At 56.6% G+C, this 21201-nt stretch overlaps 1 protein-coding gene and 2 long non-coding RNA genes across 6 annotated transcripts; 2 read left to right on the forward strand and 1 right to left on the reverse strand.

The window, feature by feature from the left end:
• The first annotated feature begins 1008 nt into the window (after nucleotides 1–1008).
• MYMX (myomixer, myoblast fusion factor) lies at nucleotides 1009–2293 on the forward strand. The gene has a single exon (XR_009492544.1). It is a non-coding gene; the product is annotated as a myomixer, myoblast fusion factor (long non-coding RNA).
• A 3340-nt stretch (nucleotides 2294–5633) lies between these two features.
• SLC29A1 (solute carrier family 29 member 1) lies at nucleotides 5634–15876 on the forward strand. 4 transcript variants are annotated; one of them, NM_001034398.2, is made up of 14 exons: nucleotides 5634–5788; nucleotides 8493–8602; nucleotides 9818–9900; nucleotides 11766–11847; nucleotides 11962–12164; nucleotides 12270–12409; nucleotides 12634–12768; nucleotides 12859–12956; nucleotides 13095–13173; nucleotides 13598–13695; nucleotides 13915–14023; nucleotides 14275–14360; nucleotides 14740–14939; nucleotides 15259–15876. In NM_001034398.2, the coding sequence occupies exons 1-14, from the start codon at nucleotides 5716–5718 to the stop codon at nucleotides 15368–15370; spliced, it is 1608 nt and encodes a 535-aa protein (NP_001029570.2). In that variant the 5' UTR covers nucleotides 5634–5715; the 3' UTR covers nucleotides 15371–15876. The 4 variants fall into 4 exon arrangements, with proteins under 4 accessions (NP_001029570.2, XP_059736274.1, XP_005223466.1 ...); XM_005223409.5 differs by lacking the exon at nucleotides 5634–5788 and adding an exon at nucleotides 6233–6277 and having other exon boundaries at nucleotides 15259–15868; XM_024983521.2 differs by lacking the exon at nucleotides 5634–5788 and adding an exon at nucleotides 8260–8351 and having other exon boundaries at nucleotides 15259–15868.
• Nucleotides 15877–16798: 922 nt separating this feature from the next.
• LOC101905365 (uncharacterized) lies at nucleotides 16799–20845 on the reverse strand. Its single transcript, XR_003032141.2, has 3 exons — nucleotides 19859–20845; nucleotides 19347–19470; nucleotides 16799–17412 (listed from the first exon to the last, which is right to left on the reverse strand). It is a non-coding gene; the product is annotated as an uncharacterized lncRNA (long non-coding RNA).
• Nucleotides 20846–21201: the final 356 nt, after the last annotated feature.

The raw sequence follows: 21201 nt of genomic DNA on the forward strand, positions 1-21201 counted from the left end.
CATGGTGATGCTAAAGGTGGGTGGTGACAGGTTGATAAATGATCATATTCCCATGTCCTTATTCTACAAAATACTTTCATGGCCATTATCGCATCTGAGTCCATCAAGGCAGAAATTATACCAATTTTAGGAAGTAGAAGAATGAGGTATTTATCTTATGTACTATTTAAAAATTTTTTTATTTTATATTGGAGTATAGTTGATTAAGAATATTGTCTAGTTTTGGTTGTACAGCAAAGTGTATACCTAAATATATATATATATATATATATACATATACAAAAAATTCTTTTTCAAATTTTTTCCCATTTAGGTTATTATGGAGCATTGAGCAGAGTTTCCTGTGCTATACAGCGGGTGGTTGTTGGCTATCTATTTCAAATATAGCAATGTGCACGTCAGTATGAGGTATTTAAAAACAGAATAAAACAAATCTGGACCGTCTCTACCTGGCTATCTCATGGAACTCCATTTAATCTTCCAGAGAAAAATGTGGAGAGGGTCCTGACATGGGTATGCCTCTTCCCATCCCTGAGTGGGAGTTCCACCCAGCTGTGTCCAGCTATGATATGGACTCTGACCCTACTTCTCCACTCCCCAGGAGACAGCCCACAATGCCTGCCCCCGTCCTATTCTCTGTCTGGGCCGCTCTGAGCATGCCCGGTGTGTGGGTTGCAGCCTTACTACTTCTGAGGTTTGGGTCGGTGGGTCTCATACATTGTCCCATTCCAGTTATTCCTCCCAATTATTGAGGTAACAGATAAGGAGCCTGGAACCTAGAAGAATCACTGTGCCTCAGATCACACCATTAGAAAGTGCAGTCTGGGTTTAGACTCTGAGGTCTGCATCCGGTAGGAGAAATTACTGCATCTCTTCTTCCAGCCCAGCTGCCCCCTCCCTTCACTTATCAGATACCAGAACACAGCTGTCTCTCCCTAAGCTGTTCTGGGTGGGGCTGAGCTGGGTGGGGCAGCCCTGTGTAGTGTTCAGTGAAGATGTGGCCCCCATAGGCAAATTCAGCCAGACGTTGATGCAGAGCAGTAGTTCTGACTGGTGAGAGCTGCTGCCCATGGGTGGGGGTGGGGAACTGGGAGGGTAGGAAGTGTCAGGTCTGGTTGGATCAAGGTCCCTGAAAAGAGAACTTAGAATTGTCTAGGAAAGAATTCCTGCTGGATTGAGGGAGAGGGGTTAGGGAATGCCAGGTGACTGAGGGTGTGCAGGAGAGGGTGACTGACGGAAGGGAGGATTCCAGGGACAGTAGGAGCCCCAGAGGCTGGGAATGGCAAGCTGGAGGTCCCAGCGCGGGCTTCATTCTTGCCTTGACTCCATCTCCATCCGTGCTGTGATGAGAATCCTCCGGCCCCAGCCATCCTTCCCAGAGAAAGGGCTTCCAGAAAGCTAAAACGACCCATGAACTGAGATCTGGGGGCTGGCGGGTGTAAACTGAAGCAGGAGTCTACTCCTGCCCACCTCCTTGTGTCTTTGCCAGGTGAGAAGGGAGCATAAAGGAGAGCCTGGAGTCTGGATCGCCTTGCAAGTTGCCAGCCATGCCCGCTCCTCTGCTTCCGCTGCTTCTCCGCACGCTGTTGGCCCGCCTGCTGCTGCCCGCTGCCCGCCTGGCCCGCCAGCACCTCCTGCCCCTGCTGCGCCGGCTGGCCCGCCGCCTGGGCTCCCAGGATTTGCGAGAGGCTTTGCTGGGCTGTCTGTTGTTCGTCCTCAGTCAGAGACGCCCGCCGGACGCCGGGGAGGCTTCCAGAGTGGCCCGCCTGGAGAGGAGGGAGAGGCTAGCCTCCCAAAAATGAGCCCATGAATCCTGGTAGCAGCTGTGCCCCCTGAAATGCTTTATTTCGGAGTAAGACAGTCCTGGCTCCATCACTGACTGCAGCCTGCCCAGTGGGCAGAAGACGTGGTGGGGGACTGAGCATGAGAGGGGTCCAGCTAGGACATGCCCCCCACCTCCCAGCAGAAAGGATTGGAGGGATGCTCTGTTTCCAGAAAACAGATCACCGTCCCTCCCTCCCAGCATTCTTCCCAAGACCTGCTCTAATCACCTCTGGCCTCTGGTGGGAGGGGTACTGACACTCCTCCACTACTCACACCCCCAGGCAAATGGAGAGAGGAGGTCCTTGAGGGACAATGCTTAACCCTGGGACAATGGACAATTCGGCTAATCCAGACTGTCTCTGGTTTGAGATTTCCCAAATAATAAGAACTTGGTTCCCTACTAGGGAGTTAGTCCTGCCCCCAAAGCCCAGTATGCAATAGGGGCCCAATAAATATTTGTTGCCTTTAATTCTTAGGATGCCTTTGACAGTCCTGTCACACTCCTGCACTGCAGGACAGTCGAAACTGTCCAGAGACGGGTCGGGGAACACCTCAAGCCTTCCTTTTGCTACCTCTGTCATTGGCCCTCTCAGTCCCAATGCCCTGGAAGCTGTTTCTCTTTCTAACTTGAATGTCTCACACTGGGAGTCAGCAGTCTTGGGTCTTGCTGGGAGCTCAGGGTAAGGAGGTTAATGTCCTCCGGAGAGTGTGAACACTCTTCTTAGCTAGTGGTGTGGGAAGAGGGAGATTTGTTTTCGGAGGGACCCTGTGGGCAGCAACCCCCTCCCCCTCAGAAGCGGACTAGAGATGCATACCCCTGAGGGGTACTCTGCCCAGGATGGGATCTAGGGGGCACAGGGTAATCTGAGGAATTCACCTCTTCATTTCTCTTCTCCAGTGGGAGGCCCCTCGGGGATCTCAAACAAGAATTGTCAGAGGCATTTTGCAAACCTGCCTCCAGATACTTTGCTTACTATTCTCCTGCAACATTCCCCCCTCCTACCCGCCTCCACCCAGCCCTGGGCTTCCGGCTCAAGGCGGTAAAGTGAGGACCACAGGCGACAAGCCCCTTGCAGGACCCTCATCCTGTCTGCACACCCCATTAGAAGGCTGGCCTGGGGGGAAGACTCCAGATCAGAGCTGTGGGCCCCCAAGCCGGCCCCGCGGGGCTTTCCGCCAGGCCCCGCTTCCCTACACCCGGACACCATTTGCTTCCTCCAGGGGTCATCAAAAGCCAGTGCACGTGCTCGCACCCCCCACCCCCCGCCGCCCACTCAGAAAGGTGGCCTGGGGGAGGAGCGGGATGAAGGGGATTCGAACCCCTGGTCCCTTCCAAGGCCCCGGGCGCCTTATTTATTCAGCCCGCTCCAGGCTTCTCCTCCCGCTGGCCTCCCGGAGAGTTCCTCTCTTGGGAGTCTGCAACCGTGCGCGGGGCGGACGCCGGGGTAGTGCGTTGCAGCCCCTTCCCCGCCCGGTGGCACAGACGGGTCAGACCCGGAGTGGTCTGCAGTTTCCGGCCATGGCGACGACACCAGTCCCGCATGGAGGAGGCCAAACGGGAACCAGGGGCCAACTGGCCCGGGAACTTCCGTTCCCGATCCCTGACACCGGAGGCCCCCTGGGAAGTCCCAGCAGGTGCGCGGGACAGCAAAGGCGGGCAGCAGAGGCGGGCAGCAGAGGCGGGCAGCGGCGAGGGGGGCGGGGCAGCGGTGAGGGGCGGGGCCTGCTATTTCCCCGGCGGGCGGGGCGGGGCGGGGCGGAGAACGGAGTGGGCAGGGCTATCGTGGTGCGGGGGTGGGGGGTTGGAAATCAACGGAGTTTGCATCTGCGGTTTCTGGCGGAGGTCATTTCCCCGGACTTTTCAGGTCGTGGTGAGATAACTGCCCTCCCCTAATCACTTGCAGATGTGTCCAGGGTCAGAGAATTCGGAGCAAAGGATGAGGCAGATGTTTGAGATATGAAGCTGGAAAACCAAGTTCAGTCTTCTTGAACCCTGACTCCCTTACACACCCAGTAAGGAAGGTGAGGGACTTGAGGTATCTTACTGAAAGGGCTTGATTCTGTCTTCATCTTAGCTGATATTTTGTTCGTCATGGATTTTTGTTTCTTGCATTCACTTTGATTTTTTAAAAAAAATATTGTATTAAAACATTATCCGGATTCTGGAATATTTGGGCTCCCCCTTAAATACTGCATCTCAGACAAGTTGCCTCTTTGGCCTCTCTCTGGCCCCAGCCCTGCCACAAGGCCATGGAGATAGACTCACAAACACAACTGAGAACATACAGTCATGAGACACATTGGCGACAAAGTGCAGAGCCAAGCAAACACACAGCAAACACAGATGGAGGCAGGGCTAGGAAGAGATAGGACTGTGTGTGTGAGGTGATGAGGCACCCTTGGGGCCAGGAAGGGGGAGGAGGGAGTCACAGGTCACAGCCTCACAGAGGTGCGGGATCGGGTGGGGGTGGGGGTGCAGCTGGATCAGCGCTTCACACCCTACTCCTGTACCCAGGACCTGAGGGACCCAAAAGATTGGGCAGCGAATGACAAGCACTGGCCTGGTGGGCACAGGCCACTGTGAATTGGGCTCCGAGGTTGTCCAGAAGAGGGCCCTGGCCCTCAGCAACCATCCCTGCATAGAGAGGTGGTGCTGGAGGGGTGTGGGTGCTGGCTGGGGGCCCAGGCAAGGAGAGTGCCAGACAGGCTTCTGTCCAGCAATAACAGCCCTGCCTGTTGACATCTACTAGCAGGCTAGGCTTCAGCGGGGGTGGGGAGGAGAACCAGCCTTCCCCTGTCTGGTCTGGGACCCTCACCACTTCCTCCTAATCTCTTTCCGCTTACAGCCCCCTTTGCACACAACTGCAGCCACTGGCCACCAGCCTGGCTATTGATGCTGGATCCATTTGGCCACTAAAGCCTGCCACCCCCACAGGCTCAGAGACGGGAAATGAGGATGCGGAGAGAGACAGGGGCCAAGAAAAAGGGGAGAGGAGGGCCCGGAGAGGTAGAGAGAGGCTGGACAAACACAGGGTAGGAATGCAGTGGGGGAGACCCAGACATAAAGCTGCCCTCAAGCTGTGGGGCAGTGCCTAGAAAAACACTACTCATACCCCTCTTCCTGCCCTCTGTTGGTTAAGGCCAGGGGATGATTGTGTGTCATGTTTCTGTGGGTCCCTGAGCCAGTAGGCTGGCAACAGCTGTTCCGAGTATCTTGGGTTGAATCCACCGATCAGTCCTAAGAAGAAAAATTACCCTTTGCCTCAAAGCCCAGTCTGTTCACTGGAGAGAGAGTGTGACTCTCCCTTATCCCTATGATGTTAGTACTGCTAATTGTTAATTAGTGTCTGTGACTTTCTCCAGGGTAAAGGCCCCTTGGGTAATTGGGTTCAGGGAGTGGGACTGGACTGGATTTTCTGTCCTCAGCATCTCTCTAGCCTTTCGATTGTCCCCCTGTACTGAAGGCTGCTGCAGGAGCAGTGATTCCCCTGTCCCCCCAAATTTACTGACCAACCAAAAAGGAGGGAATCCTTCCTCCTTCCTTGCAGGTACAAGAAGGACCAATCATCCCTCAGCGTGCCCACCCCCTTCCTCCTCAGATTGGGAAGATGTGGGGCTCAGCAAGGCTTCCCTCCCTGAGTATCAAGATTACAGGATTCACTCAGGATGTAAGGCTTTTCCCGTTCCCAGAAGTGCCTTAGCTTTTCCAAAGTTCTGGATTTAGAAAGGGTGAATCATGAAAGGGCTACAGTAGGGCTGCCACCCCACCCCCAACATTCTCCTCCACCCCTACACACATATCTCTCTAAAGTGTGAGCGGATCTGTAAGTGTTAGAGGTGGGAAAACCCTGGTCACACATCATACTGATTCGGTCAGAGGGATGCCCCGGCATGGGGACTGAGAGGATAGTTCCAAACGAAGAAAGTGGCACTGAAAAGGGAAGGGGGCGCCGGAAGGAAAAAGGTGCGGTGTGAGAGTGGTGTATGTAGGAGGCAGCTTCGCGAGCCATAACGGAACATTTGAGACGGTGTTTGGACCGGGCGGTGGTGGGGGTGGGGGGCTCCGGATCTGCCTGAGCAGGATTGTCGCTGGGAGAGTCCCGAGACGGCCGTGTAGGAGTTTGTGTAACCCCAGCGAGGAGACCAGGGATACACTCCGTGATGGGGCAGCGTTTGGCGGGGCAGGGCCCCCAGAAGGCCAGTCTATAGAAATAGTACAAAGTGTGGACCAGTCAGGTACGGGGTCTCGGGTTTGGGGGTTCCTCGTGGCTCTGGGCTGACGTGCGGGGGGCGGGGAGGGGGCGGGGCCGCGGCGAGCGCGGGGGAGCGGACGTGGGCGGGGGCGCGCCGGGGCGGGGCAAGCGGAGGGCGGGTTTGAATGTGCTCGCGCGGGCGCGGGAAGCTGCCCGGGAGAGCGCGCAGACCTCCACGCGGGAGGACTCCTTCCCAGCAGGTGCTGCCCGGGGGGTGGGAGGGGATCGGGAAACGGCGCGGGGGCCCGGGGGTCGCCGGGGCGGAAGGCGCGCCGCTTTTGCCTGCTGCCACTCGGGCAGGGAGGCTGGGCCTGGCAGCTGCGCCGCCGAGACTGGGGGATGCTGGGTGGGGCCCCCGTGCGGAGCCGCGCGGCACGTGGCGCGCCGGGGCCGGGCGTAGGGTTACTGTGCGGGGACCTGGGCCCCAGCAGGCGGGGAAGACTTGGCTACCGGGCCTGAAACTGCCTGTCGCCGAGCTGACCTCCCCAAGGGGCAGGCGAGTTGAAAGTTAATCTCGATCAATCTTGTCGTTGGTACCGGGAGTGGTCGTACCGTTAACTGCGCTGGGTGCGGGGAATGGCCAGGAGAGCACGCGGAATAGAGGTGGAGGCGCTGCCTCTTTAACACCCGGCCTCTTATTGGCTGAACCCTTGTACCTGGCCTCCCTCCCTCCTTTCCTGGACGCGTCCTCGTTTATTCCCAGAGAGAACACCTTTGCTTCACCTAAAAGGACATCCCAGGTTTTCTTCCCAGGGGAAAGCTGTGGCGGATGAAGGCTGCTCCCACCCCTGCCCCTCACCCCTGTTCGGGCCACTCCTTTGCCCATTCCTCTCGGTCACGGTCAACTCCAGATCCTCTTGCCTTGCTTTTCTGTCTGTGTGAGCTCTCTTTGCCAGGATGTGTGTGTAATGGGGTGGGGGAGCGCCTTACACCCGACACAAGTCAGACTGGAGATGACCTGACCCCCACCTTATTTTTTAACCCCTTAGTTGGAGTAGAGTTACTCCACCTCCCAGTATATGAGGCTGGCTGGGAAGCTGCCTTTAAACCTCCCTCCCTTCTCCTGAAGGAGCCTAGAGTAAACTTGACATTGAGTTTTGAATTCCGACTCACTCGATTACTAGCTCTGTTGCCTTAGGCAAATGATTCAACCATTCTGAACTTCAGCTGTCCTCATCTGTTCAATGGAGACAATCTATATGATTTTATGGTGGTTGTGAAGGCAGCCAAGGGCCAGAGAGGGTATCTGTAGGTGGTGGCTGCCCCATATGGGATCCATGGAAGTGGTGAATTTGATGCTACCACAGAGATGTCTCTAGAAGCTGGCGTGGGTGAGAGGTGTTGGGGGCCAGGGGGCCAGGGAGGTGCCCAGTTTGGTGGCTGCTATCAGGGCCCCATCTGGGCAGGCCAGGGCATGGCTGGAGGGAAACCAGATGTTCTGAACTGGTATCAAATCCCTGATTGGGCCAAGGCAGACAAAAGCCAAAGGGGTGACTGATCTTCAGGATGTGGGCAGGAGTGGGCTGCCCCTGGAGTTGAGTTGTGCTCAGGGCTGGGGTTGGGGACAGCAGAGAGTAGGGGTGTAGCTGACGGGGGTGGGGGCGGTGAAGAGGAGGGCCAGAGGGCAGAAAGGAATACTCCTCAGCCTAAAACAGATTTTCTGAGAAAGAGGAGATACTCTGTCCGCCACCCCAGTCTCCGACCTGTGTTGAAACTGTACCTGCTCTTTACTGCCTGGAATCTTGCCTGTGGGTAGAGAACAGGGTTGGCCGAAGTGAGAAGCTGGGGTTTCCTTCCTTCTACCTAATAGAAAACATGAGTCTCTCACCTCCTCTGCCCACCTCGCAGAGTAGAGCCCTTTCACCGCCCCCACCCCCATCCTTCTAGAAAATGTAAAAACTGTCGTTCACCAGTCTCCCAAGTGCCTAGAACATTGCCTGGCTGGCATACAGGGGTCCTAGGTAAATATCTGCGGAAAGGAAGGAAGAGTGAAAGAAGCCGTCTGCCTCCTTCTGGGGTGTCTGGGTCTGCCTCTGCCCTCCCTGTGCTATCATCGTCCAGGTGTGGTTGGGGGAGGAGGGGAGGAAGGCCTTTGGAGAGGCTGGAGTTGACGCAGGGAGGGGTGGAGAGGAATTTTGGGGAGGAGCAGAAAGGCCTGTCCAGGTCCTTTCTCAGAGTCCCCAGGGCTGTCCATCTCAGGCTGGGGCTGGAGTACTGGCTGCACCTGGGAGTTGACCCACCCCCTCAGCTCTCCTGCTGAGACGCTGGTGGGAGGTGAGGGCTGGGTTTTATCTCCCTGGCTGTGATAGTTGAGAAGGCTTCTCAGAATGGAGGTGCTGCGTCCCCCGGCAGGACCTGGGGGGTTCTCTCCCAATACGCCCGCTGCTGCAATTTTCACTCTGGACCCTTATTCAGAAGGAGCCCATGGACAAGACCTGCCGCCTGCCTCTGAGCTAGGACCACCTCCCACAGACTGCCTGGGCCCCCTCTGCCCCGACCCTTCTGCTGGCAAGTCTGGGCATCTGGTGAGTGCTGGTCCAGGTGGGCAAGGAAGCCAGTCCTTACCCAGAACGGCAGAGCTGGCTCCAGAGCTCGCACCAGAGCTGGCACGTGGGGGACAGGCCCGCCCACCCCTGCCTGGCTTTCCATGCCATCCAAGGGAAAGCTGGTTCCTCTCCTAGTTCCAGGGGGCCACGCTCCCCCTGCCCCCCCACCCCCCACCCCTCCTGAGCGGGGAGCAGGGAAGGGGTACGAAGTGAGGAGGCTGGGGACTGGGCAGGCCCGCGCTCCCATCCCTCCATCTTGCCTCCAACTTTGCTCTCAGAAAGGGGAAGAAGCCAGGGGCCTGGGAATGAGTCAGAGAGAAACCCAGTGGGGGTGGGGAGGGGGAGATGGGATGTCCCCAGGGGTCAAGGAAGCGGCTGTGTCCCCAAGCGCATCCTAAAGTGTTTTCCTGGAAAATGGGCCAGGAACCAGGAAGCCCCTGAGCATTGGCTGGAAAGGATGGTTAAGGTGCCACCCACAGAGAGGCTGGCATCTAGGGTGCCTGCAGGGGGGACAGGCTCTCCAGAGCCCGCGCTAGCCATGAGCCCAAGGGCTCCTCGGGAAAGCCCAGAGAGATCAGAGGGAGAGCCCCAGGGAGGGAGGCTGCCCTGGGAGGGAGGCAGGCGGGCAGGCCGGCCTCTCTGGCTGGCCTGGTCATCACGCCTGAGGCTGCTGCTGCTGCAGCAGATCTGTTTGTTTTGCGTCCTCCTCCCGCCCTCCCTCTTCTCCCTTATCTCTTTACTGTTTCCCTCCTCTTTCCCCACTTCCATCGTTGTCACTGTCCCTGACCCCTCTTATCCTCTCATGACCCCCCTCATGCCTTTGCCTGTTTTTTCCCCTCCCTCGCAGCCATACTTCCTCCTCCTCCTCCTTGCCTGCTCTCTACCCGCCCCTGTTTCCCTGCTCACAGACAGCCTCGGCTGCTGGATAAAAATAGCGGAGGCAGTGGCCAAGCCAGGCCGGGAGCCAGGTAGCGTCTGAGCAGGCAGGGGGGCTCAGCAGGACCGGCCCAAGGGGGTCAAAAGGAGCAGCCTTGAGAGGCAGGGGCAGGAGTGGGGCCTTCGGGACCCTACAGCCTGCCCGCTCTGTCTGCCCGGCCCTCTTCACCCACCTGCCTGCCCACCCCCACCAAGTGTCTGAAGAGGCCTGTAGGGAAGCAGGGCCACGACAGGGCCTCACACTGCTTCTGCCCCCAGCAAGCACCGGAGGGAGGAAGCTGTCAGCCAGGCATAACCAAGACCGCCGTCACCATGACAACCAGTCACCAGCCTCAGGACAGGTACCAGGGAGGGAGACCTGGGCTGCGGATCCAGGGGAGTGGGAATGGGTCTTCAGGGGGGACTGGGTGCTGTATCCTTTGGAATTTGGGATTGCCACTGACGATGAGCCTTCCAGTCAGGTAGCTACGAGTCACGTTTGCATCAGGGGGTCCTGCTTGTCGTGGCTGGGTGCTGAGAGCAGTGTCTCCAGGGAGGCCCAAGGCGGTGGTGGCGGCCCCTCCCTGGCCTGTCAGAGTTCCCAGTGTTGTTCTTCGGCAGCTTCCGGCTCCTCCGGCCAGCACCGTGGGGAGACATTTGGCAGCACCCCTCATTCCCAGGCTGGCCAGCCAACGGAGCTGGCCTCGACCTCAGATGACTTTGGCCCGCCCTGGTCCTCGCTCTGACCTCCCTCTCACTTCCCCACCTCCGGAGCCTAGGACTTCCCTCCAGTTAGACCCACAGCTGTGGCCATGCGTGTGTGTTCTGGGGGAAGAGACCGTAGCTGGATTCAAGCTCTTCCAGGAGTCTAGACCCCAAGAAAGTTGATGAAGCCTTGCCTGGTGCCCAAAACATCTTTCCATCGCAGTCCCACAGCCCCATCCCCTGCTCATCCCAGCCCTCTGTGCCGAAGACCACTTCTGGCGGTGGGATCTTAGGCACTTAGCTTTCTCTCTCTGGGACCGCCTCCCACTTGTGAAGCAGAGGTGAGGTTTATTTGTATGGGAGGGAATTTAAGGAGACATAGTAAGTACAGGCCCTAGGGGTTGTTTGGTTGGATCCCTCCTGGTGTCCTCCGTTCCCAGGCTGCCTGCCACCCCATCCTAGCACCCCCGTTCTGGTGGCAGTCCTCTGTGAACCCCTCTGCCTTCTCCAGTGGCCCCACACTGGGTCCCTATCCTGTGGGACCTTGGCTGAGAGTTGCTCCTTTATTTGGGCCTCTGAATCCAGGCCTCACCTCTCTTCCTCAGGGTGGGGACTATAGGAGGGAGGTGGGAGGGGGCTGCAGTTGTCAGGACTCAGACCTGCCACCCAGGCCCCCACCCTGTGGGGCCAGGCCCCGCTGTCTAACCTGACCAGTCTCCTCATTGCCCTGGGCTTGTCCCTGCCAGCTCTGTGAACACAGCAGTGTGGACAGTGGGGAAAGTATGGCAGACACATTTGGGGACCACAGGGCTGCCTGGGAGAAGCTGTCCCATCCCAGACAGGCCCCGAGGTGTAGGGCTTGGGGCAAGTGAGTGTCCTGACCCAAGCTGGGAGGCTCTTATTTACAGTCTGGAGCCAAGATGACGTTTCATGGCCCATCCCTCCCGGCCTCCTATGTGGTGCAGCCTACAAAGCTGGTTCTGTCTGGGCCAGGAAAAAACAGCTCCCTCGCTTCTCAGCTGTCCCAAGACACCCGCATCCCTGTCCTCCTAGATCCAGAATGGTCTGGGAGTTTCCTGACCTCAGATTCCTCTTTGGAAAGCCACACAGCCCTGCCCAGACAGTGTAATCACTTCCAGCCTGCCCAGCGGGGGTAGAAGACTTGTGTTTTGCTTTCTCACTCACCCGCCCACCCCCCCACCCCCCAGCCTTTAGCAAGATTTCCAAAACCACCTGCGGATGTGTGGGTCACATCCGTCCCCAAGCCTGCAGAGTCCCCCGAGTCTTTGGGACTGAGAGCCGAGATCCTTCTGGCCATGCCCTTCGGTCCTTTGTCCCTGGTCCCTCTCCCTCTTGGGACTCATCTGTGCCCTCTCCCCATCCCAGGCCACCTCCTCCTCTGTATGTTTTGTGCCCTGGGACAGCTGGAGAGATGGAAGGGGGTGGGGCTGCCCCAGGTTTGATTTGGGAAGGAAGGTGGGATGGTGGGTCACCTGGCCCCACTTTCCTCCCCCATCCCCAGGTACAAAGCCGTCTGGCTTATCTTCTTCATACTGGGTCTGGGGACGCTGCTGCCCTGGAATTTCTTCATGACAGCCACTAAGGTGAGATGTGGGAATGGGCTCCCAGGGGCTCATCCACGGGGCATTTAGGGCCTGGGTATGCGCTTGCAGGCACAGGGCGAAAGGTGCCAGCACTCCTCTCTGCAACCCTCACAGTATTTCACAAACCGCCTGGACATGTCCCAGAATATGTCCTTGGGCCCTGCTGAAGTAAGCAAGGACATCCAGGCCTCAGCCAGCCCCCTGGCACCCTCGCCAGAGCGGACTCATCTCAGCACCATCTTCAACAACGTCATGACCTTATGTGCCATGGTGCCCCTGCTGATCTTCACCTGCCTCAACTCCTTCCTGCATCAGAGGTGAGCCCCCAGGCCCCCACCCTGACCCCCTCAGTGCCTCCTGCCCTCCCTGGGCTGGGCCCCCAGCTTCACCACCCATCTCTGCCACCGCCTCCTCTCCGACAGGATCCCCCAGTCTGTGCGGATCCTGGGCGGCCTGGTAGCCATCCTGTTGGTGTTCCTGATCACTGCCATCCTGGTGAAGGTGCCCCTACACGCGCTGTCCTTCTTCGTCATCACCATGCTCAAGATCATGCTCATTAACTGTAAGCGGGGCTGGGTGGGGACCTGGGCAGAAGTCCCACGGTTGGTCAGAGAGGAATCTTTTCCTCCCTCTGGGTGGTGAGGATTCAAGAGCCTGAGCAGGGTTAGGAGTGGGAAGAAAAGGGCTGCTCAGCGTCAGGACTTACTGGGAGTCAAGCAGGAATTGCCAAGACCCCATGACCCACCCGGCTACCCTCTCCCTTCTGCTGTCCACCCTGTTGCACAGCTTTCGGCGCCATCCTGCAGGGCAGTCTGTTTGGCCTGGCCGGCCTCCTGCCCGCCAGCTACACAGCCCCCATCATGAGTGGCCAGGGCCTGGCAGGCTTCTTCGCCTCCGTGGCCATGATCTGCGCCATCGCCAGTAAGTCCTGCTATCTGTCTGCCTGTCGCCCTGGTGGTTGCGGGGAGGAGGGGACGGGGCCGGCCTCTGATCTGACACCCTCCGCCCCAGGTGGCTCCGAGCTGTCGGAAAGTGCCTTCGGCTATTTTATCACAGCCTGTGGAGTTATCATTTTGACCATAATCTGTTATCTGGGCCTGCCACGGCTGGTGAGCACTCGAACCCCAGGTTTGGAGTTCTTGGCAGGGAGAGAGGGGGTCCAGGGCTCCAGACCAAGGGGACGAAACCTGTGGGAGGGAGAAGCTCTGGAGATTCTGCTTCTGAATCCACCTTCCTTCCCTTGATAGGAATTCTACCGCTATTACCGGCAGCTCAAGCTCGAAGGGCCCGGGGAGCAGGAGACCAAGCTGGACCTCATTAGTAAAGGTCCGAAGAACCTGAGGAAGCTGGGGTGGAGGGTGGCTGCTCAGCAGAGGGGCAGCATGAGCTGGGGGCAAGAATGAGCCTCCTGCAGTGATGCCAGAGGGATGGGGGGGTAACACCAGTAATCGAGGGCTGGGCTAGAGAAGCTGGGGGAGATCCTGGGAGGCCTTGAATGCAACTGGGAAGCAATTATGGATTTCTGGGCAGGGCGTGACCTGACCTGAGACTCCTGGGAGCGGTCCTGACCCAGAGGACTTGGGCAGTGGGGGTTGGAGGCCATCTGGGCTAAGTCTTGGGTGGAGCTGTGCACTGGTTTAGGGGGGTGTCCACCCTCAGCTGACCCCAGCCCTTTTGGGGATTGTGTCATTTCCTGTTGCTCTGTTTCTCCTACATCTTGAAGACTCTCTCACCACCTGTCACCCCCCAGGAGAGGAATCAAAAGCAGGCCAAGAGGAGACCGGATTCTCAGCCCCCAGCTCTCAGCCCGCCAAGGAAAGCCACTCTGTCCGCGCTATCCTCAAAAGTGTATGTGGGGCTGGGGCATCCTGCCTTCTACCCCTCCCTTTCTTCCCTTTTTTTCTGATCCTTTCCCACCCCATGCCCGTCCCCTCCCTTTCTGACTGGAGACTGGTCACTTTCCTGGACTTTCCTGCATGTATGTGTGTGGGCATGTGTGTGTATTGGGGAATCTTGATTCTTTAAACAAGCACCATGAAGACACAGACCAGGGTCCCTTTCCTCCAGATCTTAGTCCCGGCTTTCTCCGTCTGCTTCGTCTTCACCATCACCATTGGGATATTTCCTGCTGTGACAGCTGAGGTCGAGTCCACCATCGCGGGCACCAGCGCCTGGAGTGAGGAAGCCACGGGTTCCCAGGATGGGGAAGGACAGGGGCTTGGGAGCAAGGCTAGGAGCCTGGGAGAGGGGAGCCTAGGCTATCGCCTCTGAAGCCGGGCTCTGCTGGCCCACTCACCCTTCCTCGGCCTGGAAGCATCTTCTCCGTTTCACAGCTGGGAAACCAAAGTCCCAGTGAGAGTCAGGGTTGCTAGATCCTGCCTTTCTTGGACCCACTAACCCTCTCCTAATCTACTCTTTGTCTTCCAGAGGCCTACTTCATTCCCGTGTCCTGTTTCTTGACTTTCAATGTCTTTGACTGGCTGGGCCGGAGCCTTACAGCCATCACTATGTGGGTAAGTGAAGGAGGGTCACCAAGCCCCTGTGAGACGGGAGTCCAGACTGAGACACCCAGGGAGGGAACCAAGAAAGTATGGTGGAAAGGGGACCATGCTTTTTTTAAAAACTGAGACATAATCTATGTATAGTAAGGTGTACAAGTTGTAGAGGTACAGTTTAATGACTACACACACATAAACATACACACACCCCTGATGACCACCACCCAGGTCACGCTGTAGCACATGGCCAGAGGCTCTATCTACCATGGCCACTCCCGATCAGTACCCTACAAGGGTAACTAGGCTTGGAGGTTTCAATTCAGATCCTGAGGGCCTCCGAATGGAGCCCCGGGGGCCGGCCCAGCCTGACTGCGGCATGGCCTGGTCCCCGCAGCCTGGGAAGGACAGCTACTGGCTGCCGAGTCTGGTACTGGCCCGACTGGCCTTCGTGCCCCTGCTGCTGCTGTGTAACGTCCAGCCCCGCCGCAACCTGCCGGTGGTCTTTGAGCACGACTCCTGGTTCATCATCTTCATGGCTGCCTTCGCCTTCTCCAATGGCTACCTTGCCAGTCTCTGCATGTGCTTTGGGCCCAAGTGAGTGGGGAGTATGGTGGCCTCGGGCAGGGTCTAGTGCTCCAGCTGGGGACCCTCAGCAGAGGGAGAGTGGGCGGAAGGAGATTCCTGATCGTGGAGCTCAGGATTTCCAGGCTAAGAGAGGAGCCCACTGACCCTCGGGGCCCAGGTAGTGGGAGGGGAGGAGGGGATCCCAGAGAAAGGTAGAGACAGCCTCAGTACACATCCCCTCACCAAGAAGGAGAGGAAGACAAGTGGGCCAGCAAAATGAGATGCTCTGGGTTGGGCAGGGGACTGGCGTCAGGGACGTCCTAAGGTCGGCTCGCCCTCCCTCCTTTAGGAAAGTGAAGCCGGCTGAGGCAGAGACAGCTGGAGCCATCATGGCCTTCTTTCTGTCTCTGGGCCTGGCGCTGGGGGCCGTCTTCTCCTTCCTGTTCCGGGCAATCGTGTGACCGCGGATGGACGGCAGGATGGCACCGGCTGCCTGTTCCTGCCTTCCCCTTTAGGGGTGGGCAGGGGTCCTCTGGAGGTTTTCTTGTCTAGCCATCTTCTGCTTGCTCATGGCCTGTGCTGGGCCCGGCATCCAGGCCCCGAGGAGAGAGCCTCTGTGGATGGACATGGGGACACTGTGGGCTGGAGGGTCAGAGCCAAGGGAGGGGATGCAGTCTCTTGGCCCTGACCAGTGCCTGCCCGGGCAGGGGTTCCTAGGCTCAGAGAGTGAGTTGTGTGTCTTGTCTGTCTGCCTGTACCAAGGGTGGCCGGGGGCCAGGACTGCTTGTTCTGAAGTCTGGTCTGGTATTTCCGCAGCCTCCTCCTCCCCGTGTGCCTCTCCCCCCACCTCTCCGTGTTCCTACCCATCATGAACCCTGTACATTTGCCATTTTACTGCCTTTTTTATACTCAAACCAGGTGCCTTCAAAGGCTGATTAAATAAACTTTTTTTTTTTTCCTCCCTGGCTCCCTGTGTCCTCCAGCCATGGCTTCACGCCCTGGAGAGGCTAGAGGGATGGCAGCCTGAGTCTGGGGGGATGAGCATGACCCAGATGGGCCTTGGCCAGCACTGGGCCTGGGTCCAAGGCATTAGGGATGGGGTGGGTCCTCTTTAGTCTCAGAGGCACTACAGTGCCTCCTGCTGGGGCCACAGAAGAGAGACAGGCCTGGAGCCAGGACTCCCAGACTGTTGGCTGAGATGGAGAAAGGCTATTTCCTTTTGCCATTTCATTCCTCCTTTCGGGAGGCCTGGGGGTGGAGACAGTGCGCCATCTTTCTTTTGTCTTCAGAGTCACCCCCTCCACTCTGTCCTCACCCCACAGCCTGAGGAGGGAGCTGTCTAAAAGCAGCCAGCTCCACCTCCCCACCCCCACCCCACCAGCAGGAAGAGGCTGTAGCCGGAGGGTTCTGCCCTGCCTGGCACTAGGCCCTGACACCTAAGTCAAGGCAGGCTTCATGGCGAACAAGGGGCCTGTGTGTCCTTGTTGAAGCTGGGCCCCTTTCTCTTCCCAGACTCTGGCCTAGGGAGGTGTGCAGTGGCTCAGGAACGAGAGAGGCCTCGGTGGAGGGGGCCATACCACTGGAGTCCCCCTTCTCAGAAAGAGCTCTTCCTGATAGGAAGTGAAACCAGAGCTCTGGGCGCTGAGCTGACACTGACCCCCCCCCACCACCACCGTTCCCCCACGCCCCCACTTGTGTCAGGGCTTTATTTCTGACAGTTTAATTTAATTGAAGGCTTCAGGCTTCATTAAGGGTTGTTGGCACATTTTTAAGGGTCTTTGATTAGCTCTGAAGTCCTAACAGGAGAGTTAAGTATTATCATATGGGGAACTGGAGTCCACAGATATACCCCAGAGTACACGTCAAACCAGGACACAATCTGAGGCGGGTGGGAAACAAACTGTTCCTTTCATATCAGTTTCAAAAGCAAGGGGTGCCCTGAGTCTTCACTCATCCCTGCAGAGCCCTTTGGTCACAAGGCTGAGAGAAAACCGCACCCTTTCTCTGCTCCCTCTCCTCGACAGACCCATGGTACCCACACCGGACAGTCCTGCTGGGTTCCCTCCTCAGCACCACAGCCCTTCAGGGACCCTGTGCTTCTTCCCTGGGCCCCTTCCTGCCTCTTGCCTGGCCTTTCAGGACTCCAGCCAGGTCTACTGCGGCCATCACACATGCAGCTGCAGAATAATCTGAAAAGAACATGGAGTCACAGGCTGGTCTCTCCTGGAGCACGCCAGGCATTTCCTGATCTTCCTCTACCACCAGCAGCCGCATTTCCAGTTCCTTCCCCCTCTGCACCTTTTGTAACTGTGGCTTATGCTCTTATCTTACTCCAGCTGCCAGTCATGTTTTTCAAGTTCAGGTCCACATCCTACGTTTTCACTCTTAAGCTCCCAGAGATACTCAGAAATGTTCGCTTCCTTGCATCTGCTTGTTCCTCCTCACAGTCTTCACAGGCCAGACTCCAGCTGTGTGGTAGGACTCAGTTCAACTCCAGCAGTGACTTGAAGGACAAACATTTTAGATTACAGTCACATCTTTCTGAACTTAAAAAAAAATTTTTATTTATCTGGCTGTGCTTGATCATGTGGGATCTAGTTCCCTGACCAGGGATTGAACCCAGGCCCCCTGCATTGGGAATGTAGTCTTAGCTACTGTAAGTCCCCTGACTGAAACTGATGTTTGAAGATTACTAGAATATCTTTTCCAAAAATTTTTTCTAATGCAATTATCAAAAAATGTGAATCTCACTCATTTTACTCAAGACCTCACTGTCCTCCTCTGAGAGCAGAGTGGTTAGAAAGCTCTGGCGGTTAGAAAACGGTTCCTGCCTGCCCAACTGCAGTGGCGGTTTCTGACCACAAGAGGGCGCTCTGCAGGCAATGCTGCCTGCGGGAGGCAGGCCTCTGGGGCCTCGCCTTTCCTCCCTGCACTTCGCTTCCTATAAGGTGGGCAAAGGCTGGGTTTGTGCTGGTCATCTCCTTCCGTGTGACATTTCTGCCCCAAGCAGTGGTCTGTGCAGAGGCTGCTGTACTCCCTGAGGTGGCCGCCACAGCCCCACAGAAACTTCCCTCTTGTTTGGTGAATTGGGGCTTCAAATATTTGAAAAGTTAAAGAGCCCCAGCAAAATTAGCCATCATCCTTAAAAACAGAAGTGAACCATCAGGTATCACTGATGAATTGGAATATACCTGTTTGTAGTCTTTGGAGTGAAGATGGGAAGAGTAGGGTGAGGGGTAGTATGATGGAGGCAGGTGCTTGACAGGAAACCCTCCCTCACCCCCATTATTGGGAAATTTATTCTCAGGATGTAAAACTCTTGATAGTGAATCAAAATGGATGTGAGCAGAGAAGTGCAGAGTCACCTTAAAGAGATAGCCGGGTTCTGGCCAGCAGGCCTTGCCTGAAACCCGTCTTGACACACACGGGAAGAGTGGCAGTCTGAAGGAGGGAAGCCAGGCTTCCAGGGAGGCCCGTCTGGTTTCTGGGGCCAGCTGGTAGGGAGGGTGAAGGTGAGCAGAACCCACTTTACCCCACAACCCACCAGGAGCCTGTGTCCCAGCTGGGTTCCTCTCGCTCGTCTCCACCTGACCCGGCTTCCTGCGTGGGTGCCCTCGGGAGAATCTGCTCATCAGAGCCCCACAGCCTTGGCGGTCCGGGTGGTCCCTGCCAGTGAGCCCGCCGGCGTTCTGGCTCCAGACAGCAGGGCAAATGCTAAATGAGTCAGCAGAACCACACAAAAGCAGGGGCTTCTGCTCAGGACAGCTACCCTCCTCCCAGGAACTTTGTACGGGTTGGGGACATGGTTCAGATTCAGAGACGAGGTCTGTCACCCATCCTCTGTGGCCCAGATTCTTGTTATTTAAACGGGGTGACGTGTATGAACTTGCTAAAGGAATTAAGCGAGTCGGCGGGAGAGCCTGGGTGCGGGAGATGCGAGCCCTAGAGATAGAGGTGCCAAGTCATTAGGACGACCTCTGCCAGGTGGGCTCCCTACCCCCATCTAAGCGACCCGCGGCTCCTCCCTCCACACTGTTCGGGCCCCTCCCTTGCATCTTCAGCCCCGGAAAGCCTCGAAAACTAGACTTCATTTCCTTCACCCCAGCCAAGTGCGAACGAACACTCGAGTCCCCGCCTCGCGCGCGACAGCCAAGAACCGCCAGGCAGGGACGCGAACGAGGGGAGCCGGCGTCCTTCTCAGCCCCGCCCCGCGGCGGGGGCTGGGGGAGCGACGTCACCGTGCTGCGGGCGCCCCCTCGCGGGAGCGCGGCCTGCATCCGCGCAGCCGTTCTTCGCATCTGGCCCCTGCCAATTGTGGGGGGAGGCGGGGGCGGCAGACTTTACTACCCCTTAAGTCCGGGTGACCTTGAGCCAAGCGCTTTCCATCTCACAGTCGCTCATCTGTAAAGCAGGGGTAATAATATTTGGCTAGCCTACCTCTCCCGGTTGTGAAACTCCACGGAGTTAATGAATAACGCTCATCTGCGGCTGCTTTTACATATATTGACTCCTAAGGAGGGCTGACGATGGCCAATGCCTGTTTTCGTCCATAAAACCGAGGCTGGAAAGGTTAACGGATGGGAAAACATTTTGTAAACTTCAGGTAAGTTTAAGTCTCTGTTTCTCTATCTCTGTGTCTCTCAGCCCTCATCACACACACACACACACACACACACACACACGGACACACACGTTTCTGGGTAGTAAGGGGCTTGGGAAAAGGTCCAGAGCCTCACGTGATAGGGTGGTACCATCACCTGCCTCCCTGCCTCCAGAACATTGCAGAGAGGCATCTTCTGACATCCCAGGGATTCTAAGCCTCCTAGGATCCCGAATTCCCATGGCATCCTTCCTGGGAGAAACCAGCAAGGTCCTTCCCAATGTGTTGCCTCAGCCCCTCCTGTTGGTGAGCTCCTCACCCCGCTACCATGGCCCTACCCGTCTCTTACCTGGTGCAGGTGGACCAAGCAAGCCTTGAGTCCTGTGAATGACCCAGAAATCCAGGCAGTTGAGACCTGCGCATTGAGCGGTGACTTGTGCCTGGGGCAGGACAGGTGTCAGGCAGCGCGGTTAAGCAGGTCAGGGTTGTTTGTGATGTCACCTGCCCCCTGCACCTTTCCCTGACTATAACCTGCTCTGAGCTGAGCCGGTTTGGGGTTATGTTTTCCCTTCTTAGTCAGAGGGGACCCAGAACACTGAACAATGCCGAGGACAAAAAAGGCTGCCTGGTGGGTGTAATGGCAGGAGGAGGACAGACACGCTGGGGCCGGGCTGACCACAGCGGGTAGGCAGGACTCAGCCACACCCCCCAGGCCACATATAACTATGCCCTTCAAGACATTGATATTGAATATTAAAGAGAAAGTTACCAAAGATGTGCCCCATTTACAATTCCTGAATGGCTTAGACCACAGTTTCTGGCTTACGCACCCTACTCTCCTGAGATATTTCGTTCTTGCCCCTAACTTCAGCCATCAGCCTTTGCCTCCTGAACGTCTCTCTTTGATGCCCCACAACCCTGAAGTAGACTTCTAGACCCCTCAAACCCAGAGTGGTCCTCCTCCCCTCAGCCCCCATTTCTTTTTCTTTTTAAAATTTATTTCAATTGGAGGCTAATTACAACATTGTGGTGGTTTTTGCCGTACATTCACATGAATCAGCCATGGGTGTACATGTGTTCCCCATCCTGACCCTCCCTCCCATCTCCCTCCCCATCCCCATTTCTTTCTTTGACATTTTTTATTTTTATGCATTTACTCAGCTGCACCAGGTCTTCGTTGCAGCACTCGGGATTGTCTCGATGCAGCGAGCAGGATCTTTAGCTGCAGCGTGTAGGGTCTTTCTAGTTGTAGCATGCAGGATCTAGTTCCCCAACCAGGGATAGAACCCGGGCCCTGCACAATGTGCCTCAGCCCCCACTTCTCTTACCCTACCTCAGAAAAGGTGTGCACCCTGCCTCTGCCCACCCCTGTGTGAGCGCCCCACCTCAGCCTTTCCCTTCTCCAAGCTATGTCCCAAGGAGTCTCCAAGTGGGGGTTTTGTTTGGAACAACACAATTAGCTGGCTTGATTTAGTAGGTTTAACATATTTAGACTTACCCAACAGCTAGGTGATAGATACTTTTTCTCAAGCACACATGGAGGCTTTATTAATATTAACCACATCCTAGGTTACAAAGGAAGTCTCAAATACAAAAGTTCAGCACTGTACACACCATTGTATATTGTCGACATAAATGAAAAGATAATATAAAACTGACCATTTTAAGCACTTTTAAATGGATCAACAAAGG

The sequence above is a fragment of the Bos taurus genome, chromosome 23 (genome assembly GCF_002263795.3).
Source record: "Bos taurus isolate L1 Dominette 01449 registration number 42190680 breed Hereford chromosome 23, ARS-UCD2.0, whole genome shotgun sequence".
Lineage (NCBI taxonomy): Eukaryota > Metazoa > Chordata > Mammalia > Artiodactyla > Bovidae > Bos > Bos taurus.

Bases quoted from the DNA above. Each gene is read 5' to 3' on its own strand.
- SLC29A1 (NM_001034398.2), top strand. From the start codon at position 5,716: ATGGGGACTGAGAGGATAGTTCCAAACGAAGAAAGTGGCACTGAAAAG. The intron at 12,165-12,269 runs GTGAGCCCCCAG...CCTCTCCGACAG, and splicing joins AACTCCTTCCTGCATCAGAG to GATCCCCCAGTCTGTGCGGA. The intron at 12,769-12,858 runs GTAAGTCCTGCT...CCTCCGCCCCAG, and splicing joins CATGATCTGCGCCATCGCCA to GTGGCTCCGAGCTGTCGGAA.